The sequence below is a fragment of the Acomys russatus genome, chromosome 32 (genome assembly GCF_903995435.1).
Source record: "Acomys russatus chromosome 32, mAcoRus1.1, whole genome shotgun sequence".
NCBI classification, from domain to species: Eukaryota; Metazoa; Chordata; class Mammalia; order Rodentia; family Muridae; genus Acomys; species Acomys russatus.
The window spans coordinates 4,715,310-4,728,006 of record NC_067168.1 but is presented as its reverse complement, the minus strand read 5'-3'; the positions used below and the strand labels follow the sequence as shown (position 1 = coordinate 4,728,006).

The 12,697-nt window shown below is 37.8% G+C and overlaps 1 protein-coding gene across 1 annotated transcript in view; it reads left to right on the top strand.

The window, feature by feature from the left end:
- Window positions 1-11,326, top strand: part of Gfral (GDNF family receptor alpha like) — a 45,806-nt gene extending 34,480 nt beyond the window's left edge. Inside the window, exons 7-9 of the mRNA XM_051140682.1 lie at window positions 7,759-7,851; window positions 8,969-9,041; window positions 11,266-11,326. Coding sequence (XP_050996639.1) covers window positions 7,759-7,851; window positions 8,969-9,041; window positions 11,266-11,326 — 227 coding nt within the window. The remainder of the gene's footprint in view (window positions 1-7,758; window positions 7,852-8,968; window positions 9,042-11,265) is intronic.
- Window positions 11,327-12,697: the final 1,371 nt, after the last annotated feature.

Below are 12,697 nucleotides of genomic sequence, written 5' to 3'. Positions count from 1 at the left end.
TTGATCCAGTCAGTTTCTCTCACTATTCCATTCCAGCATGTCTATCCTACAATGGACATATAATTTCTTTTAATTGTTTTTGTTTCTTCAATATTGCAAGATAGGTAACTGAAAAGAACTTTGAACAGAGCACCATCTCCTACAGATTCAGTGCTGGGTTAGCTGTTACGGCCTCCATGTCTCAATGTATTTCTCTAGCAATTATAGGTTTTTTTAAAAACTCCTGTATCTATCAAACATGAACCCAGACCTTTTCTTTCACTGTCCCTCCCCTTATCCCCTCTCTCTTATTAAAAATTTCAACTTCACTAACTTATCATCGTGAGACGCTTATATGGCTTACAGCAATTTCTCTTTTTAATGTTTTATTTTTGTGACATTCATATTTGAGCGCTGTATGCATGTCATTCCCCCTCTTCTCCCTTCTTCCAACTCTACTCATAACCTTTCTCATCAAACCATCAAATTCCTTGCTTCTTATTCATTATTATTATTATTATTATTATTATTATTATTATTATTATTATTATATACACTTACAAATACAACTTGATGATTTTATTTAGTGTTCCTCATATTATATGTATTTAGGTTAGGGCTGGCCACTTAGGATTTGCTCGCCTATGGGGCCTTGTCCCTGAAGCAGACTGATTCCTCAGCGCTCAGCAGTCACCAACGTCTGTAGTTCTTCATGTCGGGGCAGGAGGCTGCAGAGTCCCCACATCCACCTGGTATGATTGCTCTCTTTTGCTTCTCTGACCACATCTTGTCAGGATTTTCTAGTCTGACTGTCCTGTGAGTATCTGCAGAGATTTTCATGCTTGTAAATACCCACCATCTTATGTCTGATTCACTTTTGAAATAGAAAATCAAAGTGAGAGGGACATATGAGTGCTCGTGTGTAAATATTCCATAATTAATGCCAAACTGTAACTATTATCAAAATGTACTTGTCTTTAAAAAAAAAAAAAAAAAGACAAAACCATGGCTTCTGCTTTATTTACCAGCTGTGCCTTGTTTAATCTTCATCATTACCTTAAAAAGCATTACCTTACCTTAGTAGAATGATAAAGTAGAAAAGAAGACTTAAAAGCAAAACAAAAATCAGTCCAAGCCAAACATTTAGCAAGTTAGAAGGAGGTCTTAAGCCCACGGCAAGACACCGGTGGCTGGCCTCTCCCTGTGCTGTTACCCGCGTCTTCTAACTCTGCTGTCTACAGTGCTGTGACTCATTTGTATCCATAATTATCATTGTATCTTTGTAGGCTTATGAAAAGTGACAGACTATATCAGAAAATATATGCTATGAAAAGTGACATCAGAAAATATATGCTTACAAAGCAGATAATATCTTGTGATGCAACCTTAGGTATCTGTGAGCAACCGCAACGTGGTTCTAACTGATTAGGAATTTTTTTTTCTGCTAAAACTTCAGTGCTTATGTTGATATAAAGTGCCCTTTACAATCACAGTTAAACTTATTCTAGAAAGGAACCCGTGGAAATGTATCTGAAAGCTGACTGTCCATATTTCTCATTCTCCAAACTTGATGCACTTATTTTCCCCAGCTGAAAAGTTGGCGATGCACGCGCGCGAAGGCTTTTCCCGATCCTTGTGGTAGAGGTCAGCGGACTGTACACCCTGTGAGTGGGCAGGAGCATGCAAGTGACTTAGGTTGGGGACTTTAAGTGATCAAAGTCCAGCATGTTAAGATAAAATGACTTACCTAAAGGGATCGGGGGCCTCTCAGTACAACCACACTTTGACATAAATGCTGACGCTCTTTTGCCTTTCTTTCAAGTTCTCAGCTACTCTTTGATGGCCAGCCACGTGGCTCGGCACATAAAAGAGCTTGCTGCTTCAGCCTGGTGACCTGAGTTTGATCCTTGTAACACACATAAGATTGGATGGAGAGAACTGGCTTTACAAGGTGGTGCTCTCATTCACACACACACACACACACACACACACACACACACACACACACACACACACACCACATGAAGTAAAATGGATTCCTAAGCAAAGGATGTCAAGTCCATAAGGGATATCTTGATTGCACAAGTTATTGCTCACACTTACCACACATGTTTTTCTGTTTACATATTATAAGAAATATTAGACTCTAACATATTTGTATCTTTTTAATCAGTGCACATATTTTATTTACTATACTTAGAAAGTTAAATTTCTTCTATATGTTGTGTTATTAGAAAGAATAAGGCATTGCATTTTATAATATACCATATCGTGCCTCGTGTCTTTGATGAAATGTAAAGCTTCAGAGCCCTGAGAAAACCCTCAACATAATATAATTTAGCATGTAATTGACATGCTTCGAACAGAATCCCCTTGCGTGTGACACAGATGATAGCTGCAATATTCTAGTTTTAATTGTGTTTAAATGTGTGTTTGTATATGAACTGTCATGTGTGTGGATGAAAAGGTATATACCTGTGGAAATCCATCAATCTCAGCCATCACACCTTGGATTTTTTTAAGTATTTCTTTTTATTATTTTTTTCATACAATAATTTTGAGACAAGCCTGCCTCTGGGATCTGAGACTCACAGACTCACTAAAGATGGCTAGCATGCACATTACAGTCATGTTCTCATTCTGCCTCCCAGCACTGGGAACACAATGACTTTTTATATGTGTTGGGGTTTGAACACAGGTCTCATGATTGCACAGGAAGCTTTGCTGACTGAACTGTGACACCATTTTTGAGTTAATTATTGCTTCTGTGCTATGTGTTATCACACTTGATCGTTCACCTTGTAATTGGTTCTCTAAGCTCAAAGTAATAACAAATCCTAAATTTCTTACACAAACCTAGAGGACAGTTTGGATACCAACAAATCTGTCAAAATGCTATTTTAAAATCTCTTCTTGTATACCATAGTTTACTATAATACAGGAATCATAGCGTGGAATTAGATGAATTTGCTTGGCTCCACGGACAGAGAGAATACAGTCATGTACAAAAGTAGCTAAGAGCAGAAGCAATCATGTGGCAGGTGTTTATGCATATGTGTATTTAGTAAGCAAAAAGATTTTAAGTTAATGTTAACGTTCATGGACACAGAGCATTGTAGTGTGATAAATCCCTGCTCTCTGATGACTGGTTAAGATAAAAGAATCCTCAATGAATATCCTATACTCACTGCTATAGGTATATATAGTCTACCAGTAACATAGACCCATGCTTCCAAGGTTTTATCCATGGATTTCATAATAAACCACCCTGAGAACTTTAATTTTTAAAACTTTTTATTGATTCTTTGTGAGTTTCACACCATGTACCCCAGTCCTGCACTTCTCATCCTCTCATATCTGCCCTTTGCTCTGATAACTTCCCCCGGCCAAATAAAAAACAAATGAACAAACAAACAAAAACCAAAGCATAGACAACATCTCTTCAATGGAAGCCGCAGCACGTCACAGAGTGTCCCACACTGGGTGTGCCCCACTGTTCACACATCTTCACCTGCAAATGTTCAAGACCTCTGGCTTTTGTGACACCATCAATATTGGATCCTCAGTGGGACTCCTCCAGGTTATTCTGTCATTGTCCTGTGTCATGGAGATCCTGGAGTTTTTCATCAGCATGACTGGTCCTTTCACACATCCCAACCATTTGCAGTTGATAGAGGTTGTGGGATGAGCCAACTCAAAGCCCTGGATCTAGGTTTGATTGGTAGTTGAGTTGGTGAGTGCACAGCCTCTCTTTCCTTTATCCACATCACCAGGGCTAGCTCTCCAGACCACCCTCAGCAGCAAGTAGGGTCGGCTCTCTAGCTCTCATGCCCTTGGGTTGAACTCACTCTCACCCCGCTAACAGGACCAGCTCTACTGTGCTGCCCAGCCAAGGTGTGGGACCCACTCTCCCAAGTGCTGCAGCCGGTGAGGGGCAGGGACCGCTCGCCACCTCTTATGACTCTAGGGCCAGCTCTCCAGACTGGTGAGGGGGCAAGACTGGGAAGGGCATCACTTCTGCACCCATGCCACCCCGTGACGACAAGTGGTAGGGTCAGTTCTCCCGCACTCACGCCCTTGGGACTGGCTCACCTACACCTCAGCCACCAAAGTCAGCTCCACTGTGCTGCTTTACCCGACACCCTGCCCTACCCAGTGTTGTTGCAGGTGCACAGCCCCTGGATATCCACGTGGTTCTTGGCAACTGCCCCAACCAGGGATGTCCTCGTGTTCTCTGGTGCTAATATGAAGCACAGATATTGTCACTGACCCCTGCAGCTGTGTAGCATGGCAGTCAGCGGGTCTCTATCTTCCCCCCCCCCCCCCCGCCCCGTTGCTGCACAGTGTGGCAGTGGGCGGGACACTACGCGTCTATGGCCCACCCATGGCATGAGGCAGGAGGCAGGTCTTCGGGCTTCTTTCCCGACATGCACCTGTGCCTTGGTGGACAGCAGGTCTCTCTGTCTTTCTCTGCCCACACTGAGCTGCTTGATTTAATTTGATTTGGTTTGATTTGATTTTTTTAAAATGTGCCCTTGGCAAAAAACAAAACAAAAACAAAAACAAAACAGTCTTGTTCACCAAGCCAAGCAGCGAGCTAGGACTGCCATCTGCTCTGCCCCTGACTCATGACCAACACCACCAACGAGATGTCTCTTTGTCCATCGCTAGAGGCGAGAGAATTTTAATTTTAACTAATGTGTTTCGGTTCATTGCATGTACACACACACACACAGAGAGAGAGAGAGAGAGAGAGAGAGAGAGAGAGAGAGAGAGAGAGAGAGAGAGAGAGAGAGAAACACTTGCTTCATAGAACTGCACATGATTTGTCTTAGAACAGAAGTTTTTCAATCACTTTCTTCTGGCACTTTACATTTTCTTGATCTGTAAAGGCAAACAGACTTAGTGTGACATGGAAGACAGTTAAACACAACAAAACCAGATTTATGAAACAGATGAACTTCAGTAAAATGGATCAAGAAGATCTTGGCGAAGCTGCCCTGTGAGGGGCCACTTGAAAGAGAAGGCTGCTTTACAAAGAGACATGAGCAAACCTTCCGGTGATCCAGCAATAAATGCCAGGCTTTTGACAAACAAAGCAGAAAGAAAGAAAGGAAAGGAGGGAAAGAAGAGAAGAATAGAATAAAATAGAAAATGGTGAGCTGTGTACCGAAAAATCCAGTGTGCGTGTAGGAGATGCTAGACAATTCAGAGTTCCTGGCTTTAAACTTAAGTTTATAAAATGTCCTCAAAGGAACTTTTTGCTTTGGTTTTGAAATGCATCATTCCCTTTCCTGTTTCCTGTTGATTACAGGCAAGGAAGACCAGAAATAGGAAGATAAATCGACCATGTTGGGAATGTTGATCAATGTGTTTCTGATTTTTTTATTTAGTAGATAGAATTGAGAATAAAATTTAGAAACGTATTGTGATAAAAATCATTACTAGTGGCATATAATAGAGAAAGAGGATACAAAAGGATTCTTTCCAGATTTTCTGAATTATATTGGATGGTTGCATCATTTACTGTGACAAAAATACAATGAAATAAATTAGTTTATGGCAAAGAAATCTAAATTTAGTGTGACATTGCCTATATTTGTATGGTATGCAAAAATATAAAAGAAGACAGCTGGACATTCTGCAATTTACTAAAAACCATTCTTTAGTACTGAATTTTATACCACTCTGGCATTTAGACATAGAAATAGAAGGCAGAGCCTATAGTGGAAAACAACGGGAAAATGTCAGGCTAGATTTAAGTAGTCTTGAAAAATATAATTTCAGTGTACCACCTTGTACAAAACCCTTGATACTTGATTCTTGACACTTTAATGGCAAGGAAGGAAATTCATATCATTTGGATAATTAATCAGCCAATGTGCATAGATATTTGCAACCTGAATGTGCCTAAAATGACCAAAATGCCATAACATTTAAAAAGAATCATTTGTTTTCATATTACTGTGTATTAAATATAATTGCATTATCTCTTAATTTACTAAAAGCCTGTATGATCAACTTGACCAAAATTAATTTTTCCCCTCAAGGACCATTAGTATGAATGACTGCGTAATAACACAAATAACAGAATTTGTTTCATAGACACAAAAATGCCCTGCTTGTATACCTGTTAATTTTGGATTATGATGAGATGTATTTTTTTCAATTGCTAAGACCTGGGGATGAAAAAGAGTATGGACTAAAAAATGCTTCAAATGCATTAGGGGTGGGAGTTCCTGTAAATAAGCTTGTAACACCAAATCACTGTTTCCATTTGTTGTTGTTGTTTTTTTGTTGTTGTTGTTGTTTGCACTTCTTTCTGATGCACTGAGAAACTTCTGTTACTGAATTTTCCAATGCCCTGATAATTAGTAGTGTAGAATGTATATGCCTGGCGACAAGCCGCATGGAAAAAAAGGCTGGCTGCAACCTTTAGTATTACATCTCATTTTCCTTCCCTCTGAAAGCCTTGCAATTGGGTTGTCATTGTGTACAAATTTCCCAGTCTTGGTGAACTTTAATATTGTTTTTTTTTTTAATTAAGATTTATTCATAGCTATATTTTTACATTCCAAAATGACTGAAACAATGTGTAATAGAAGATAGCCTTTCTATCTTTCCTGTGTGGAGGCTTTCTTTCATCCGCCATTTCTTTCTTTTTTTTTTTTAAGATTTATTTATTTATTTATTAGTTTGTATACAGAACTCTGCTTGCATGTATATCTGTAGGTCAGAGGAGAGTATCAGATCACATTATAGATGGTTGTGAGCCACCATGTGGTTGCTGGGAATTGAACTCATGGCCTCTGGAAGAACAGTCAGTGCTCTTAACCGCTGAGCCATCTCTCCAGTCCCATCCGCCATTTCTTAAATGTTCCTACACTGATCTGAGTCACAAGACAAATTTGTTGGTGTGCTATTTTGTTTTGTATTCTTATTTCTGTTTAAATAAGTTGATACTGTGTGGGATTAATCAGCTATAATAGATCAAATAATCCACCAGAATTCTATCTTCTTAAAAGGGAAAAGCCAGTGAAAATAATATATACCATAGAAAAAAATATATACTTTTGACCTTGCGACAAAGAAGCGTGCCTTTCAGAGTAGTGAGTCAAGTAGCACCTAGGGCTATATTCTCAGAGATGTCCAAGAAGACTCAAGTCTCCAGAAAAGCAACAGTAGCCCTTCAGGACGACGAAGGCCAGGCTCACCAGCAGGAACTGAAGGTCTTCAGACTGGTGAAGTGGGGAGGGAGAATGATGAGAGTGCACAGGAAATACGGCAGTGGAACTAAAGCAGTCAGGTTTCCGGTCTAAGCAGAGTGGGCCACCGGCATGTTCAGAGACTTTCCTTTGCAGGAAGCCATTTATCCGTGGCTCTTTGGAAAACATGTTATCTTTAAAACACATTAAAATAATCACTTGTGTAAAGAAGAAATCTTTTTCAGTATTCAAATGGGAAGCCTTAAATTACTGTCTTCTCTCTGTCTCCTCCATGTGCGAGGTTTGGTGAGTCAGCTGACAAAGTGGGGTCTTTCTTCTAACCATGGTTTGTGGGGAAAGATTTCCATAGTGTAGTTAGCTGATTCAACACGGCAGGGACAAGCTTCATGTTCTGACATTCCCACTTCCATATAAATCACTGGACTTAAAGAAAACGCTGCCATAGAATCAGATCGCTGTCGTTTAATATAATGTGAAAAAAATCATGGCAATTTGATAAAGCTAAGGTATAATTTCAAATGCTTCAATTCATTTTTTTATTGTTTTCTTTCAGATTATCCAAGTCCTAACGTCAAGGACATTTCCTCATATAAAAGAACGCATTCAAAGGAAATTGCTCTGACTGGATTCAATTCTCCTTTCAACGGTCAGTTAAAAATTCTCTATGAAAATAATGCTTACTGTCTCTAAAAATCCAAAATTCAAAACTTGAAAAAATATTTTAGTTTTTTAAATCGTGGTATAATCAGATCATCTCCCCTTTTCTTTCTTCCAAGACTTCCCATATGCTTTTCCTTTCTCTCTTTCAAATTCATGGCCTTTTTATTCATTAAGTATTGCATACATGTAAGTATATATGCCTATTACTAATATAACCTTCTCAGTCTGTAAGTTACTTGTATGTATGTTCTCAGTACTGGCCATTTGGTATTGGATAACCAATCCACTTCCTTGAGGATAAACATTTCTCTTGGTCTCAGAATTTCCTGGTTTCCTATAGTTCTTTATGTAGGGATGGAGCCTCATGGGCTTTCCCTGATACCTGTTAGCATTGCCCAGTGAATTTCTAATCTTCTCTGTGGAGGCATTTTAATCCAGCAACGTGGCTGCTCAGGCAAGGGATCACATCCAAAGACCCTCGAGGTCGCGTGACCCGGCTGGAATTTAGACACACTCTGATTACAGTATGATATCGACAGAGTACAGGCGTGTCCTTAGTACATACTTTTAATCCCAAACAATGAAGGTAAGATTAGTTTACAGAAGGAAACAGCCTTGTTTGAAAGTGACATCTAATTGAGGGGAAGACAAAGTGAGAAATCAGAGAGAGATTTGACAGAATGAGTCACAGATAGGATGTGCCTAATTATCATGAAAAGAGAGGCTGCTTAGGATCAGCAAAGGGAGAGTTGTTTGCCTTTGTTTTCTTTTGTTTTTACCAAGAGTTGATTACCAGGACAGTTTTACAGAGATAGGTTGCAGAAGGAACAAGCTCGGCCCAGGTGAAAACTGAATGAGCCAGAGAATTAGAAGGATCCAGAAGATTAGAACAAATTGCCAGAATTAGTTTGAGGCCCCACAGGGCAGTTCAGTCCGAAGCCAAGAGAAGCCAGTTTGAATCAGTCAACTTAGAGAGGAGTTTGGGCCAGAACGGCTAAGTGTGACCCAGCCAGCAAGAGTTCAGAAGGAGCTAGAAAGGTTTAGGACTGTCTCTCATCTCATCCCCTCATTAGGAAATAAAAACAACACCCTTTTCTTCCCAGGAGATCTAATCTATGCTGTCGTGTGCATGGTGGTTACCATGGGGATTTTTCTCTTGGTGATACTCAAGCTGAGGTAAGTGAACGTAACTCAGGAGGGACAAAATCAGGACCTTGGAATGGATGTTTTAAATATACTTCGTGTGGGACAGGCCTGTGGAAACGTTGTCAGTCTTCTCTGTGAGGGGAAGGTGACCACAGGGGATTGGCTTTCTGCTGCATTTACAGGTGCATATGGGTTCCTTCCAATTAAAGTGTTTATCAGCTTTTACCTGGGTTTTCCTACAACAGACTGAACTGTACTGTTTCCAGTTCATATCATTTAGAAAACTGATCGAATCATATAAGTCACATATTGAATAATTCAGATACATTTACCTGAGGACATAGTCATCACTGTAGCTTCTTATATCTTGGTAAGGTTTGTTCACGTTTTAATGTATTTTTATGAAATATATATTCAAGGAAGCCTCAAGTCATGCCTATAAAAAGAGTTCTACCATCTGATATTAGTGTTTTCTTTGCAAATCCTTTTCCTTACCTTAGCTGCTCTCCTTGCCAAAATATGTCATTTTAAATATTGATTTTAAAATATTTTTAACATATTTAGTATTGAAAAATTGATAACCTACTTCTAATTTAAAAAGACAACCTAATATAAAGGATCATTTTCATTTGCGCGTTCATCTTATATTTATTCAGATATATGTTTAATTTCGGCATCATATATCTTTATATGTGTTTCTCTTTGACATTTGACTGCAAATGAAAGTTTGCTCCATCAACTGCATAGCACATGTACACATAGTGCTGCCCCAAAGCAAGTTAAGAAATCTAATTAGAACTTGACAACCAGGCAGATATTATTTAAAAAGAGAAAGGAAAAAGAAAAAAACTGAAGTTAGGATGTAAACGGAGATACAGCAAAGGGCCATGCTGAATGCTTTGCCTAAGGTCACTCAAATTCACTTACTTTTAAGTGAAACAAAGGTTTAAAAATGTATCTGATTCTTGACATCAACCCTTCTAAGTCTTTAACATTTTCTAAACATTTAATTTGACATCTACCAAAACCGGTACAAAAACAAACTGGCTTCTTCAAGTCCTCAAGCATTGTCTAAAAATATATTATATGGGCTCCAATATTTTTTTGAAGTCCAAAAAATTACAATCAATTTCTAAGAAAAAATGTGCAGTTGATTGGCTTTTCTTTATATGGCTTAGATTATTTGGAAGCACCTCTAATTATTCTGTTTGCCTCGCTATTTCACGACAAGCATACTATTTTGAAGGAACACAGTTTGCTATCCCAAGAAAACCCATACATAGATGGCTCTTGACCTTTACTTTTTATCTACACATGTCATACAAAGTTGACATTGGCCAAACGGGCTTACAAGGCTTTATGTGTAAAACTACACCACAGATAGACAAAACAATGTGTTGGAGTTCCCCATGAAGTAGCCATAATTTCACCTCTTTTTTTTTTTTTTTTTTTTTTTTTTTTTTTTTTTTCCTTTGGCCTGAGCAAAATGCATTTTTCTCTAGAGGACAGAAAGAGTATTGTTATTATTATACACAAAATCTTGAATTTACTCTAATATATATATATATATATGTATGTATATATACACATACATAAATACTGATTTGTTTTTGTTTTTTGTGCCACTGGCGATTTATATTAAGCAGCCTGCTGCATGCTAGACAAAAGTTCTACCATTGAGTCATAGACTCAATTATAATGCATATATTTAAGGTAAACTATTCATATTACTAAGGAAAATTAAATTTTATTGTTATATAAGACCCAGAATTTAAATAGTGCCAAAGCCAAAGGTATAGTGAACAAAACAATAAAATATGCATTACAAACAACAAAATCTCCTTTACCCCCAGCCTAGAATTAAAGAATCCTCCTAACAGATTTCAGTCACGTTTACCAGACAGCCAGTCTAAACACCGTAGATACTTGCCTTTACCTAATATGAAGAGTTCCACACATGTTTTAAATAGTCGTACTAAATTAATACACTCTGTCCTAAATTAAGTTTTCAAGAAACACATAGTTTAAAACTTGCCTACTTGGAACTAGGCCATTAAAGAAGATTGTCTGGAGACCATAGGAAAAATATGTGAGAGTCCTTAGAAAGACTTAGACTATTCCACGCTTGAAACTTTACATTCAGAAACTTTGTTACCTCGATGCCTCAGCAAAGGCTTCGTTCTCAGATATAAGCATGCACACACACAAAGAGTTGTCACTGGTGTACTAATTTTTCTCTTATTGTTTTCTATAGGATATCAAGTAAAAAAAGGGATTCCTCAGCCAACAAAATAGCTGAAGGTGTTGTCATTTAGTGAGCTATAGCTCACTATCACCTGCAAGTCTTTGTAGTCAAACAAAGAAAAATTACATTTGTCAATAATACAATTTAAGGTAAATTTGATAATATACATTATATGGGTCATTGTACACAACAATGCCCGGTACATTAATTAATATAGCATAATGTATAATGGTCACAAATCTGTTTTTATTTTCTTTTTTGTATTTTCTTTTTTAGAATATATTTTATTAATTTATTGATATTACATCTCAATTGTTACCCCTTGAATAAATGCTTGGAGTGGTGTCATAACTAGTTGCTAACATTTCCTGTTAAGGGAAAGGGCATCATCTAAAAGGTGACATTTTTGCTTGAGCACCATAAACACACCGTCTCTCATAATATGGCTCATCACAGTGTGTGCATTTTCTCAACAATTTTACGGTTTTTCATTAAGTTGATAAAGTTAAAGTGCTAATGGGAATGTTGAACGTATTTGTTATTTGTGTATTCTTATTTAGCGTCCAGTCACGAATCAAATCATTAACATGAAACATTTGGTTAAATGGCTTATTATAAAAATAAAAATGATTTAGAGAGTATTAATTTATAATTTAGATAGTGTTAAATATTATTTTTAGTTTGGTGTCTTAATATCCATAAATATGTAAAGCAACTACTTGGCTGAGAAAAGTTAATGTTTGCTACAATAATGTTGATTAATTATAAAATTCTATAATAATAAAGACAAACTTAAATTGCTATTTTCTATGTGTTTTCTATACTGCTACTTTGGTCTGGTTCATCATCAGTGTAGTAGTGGTGGGAAGATATATTTACCTATTTACCAGTTAATGAGTATATACTTTACAAATGCATACAGTCATGTCAGCATTCATAGGTCATCATCTTAAGGCTGCATTGTCTATAGTCATACACAAACATAAATATTTAATAATCCAGCCGGGTGTGGTGGTGCACGCCTTTAATCCCAGCACTCGGGAGACAGACGCAGGCGGATCGTTGTGAGTTCAAGGCCATCCTGGTCTACAAAGTGAGTCTAGGACAGCCAAGGCTACACAAAGAAACTCTGTCTCAAAAAAAAAAATTAATAATCCAAGGATACCATGCTAGAGTTAAAGACACATTTGTAATTGATGGTCAGATATTTTCCTCTTGCTTGGTCTCATTTTTTTATTAATAAAAGTGCTTACATTAAATTAAACTTGAACCTAACATTTGATTCTGTGTATTTAGGGCAACTAAATAGCAGTACTTTACACTTGAAAGAAGGCAAGTAAGACTTAGTAAAACACAAGAACTGCAAAGGACTGCCTTGCAGCCTAGAGGACCCAGAGAGAGCAACTGTGAGGAGAACGCAGGCATCTCCATCTTCAAGCTA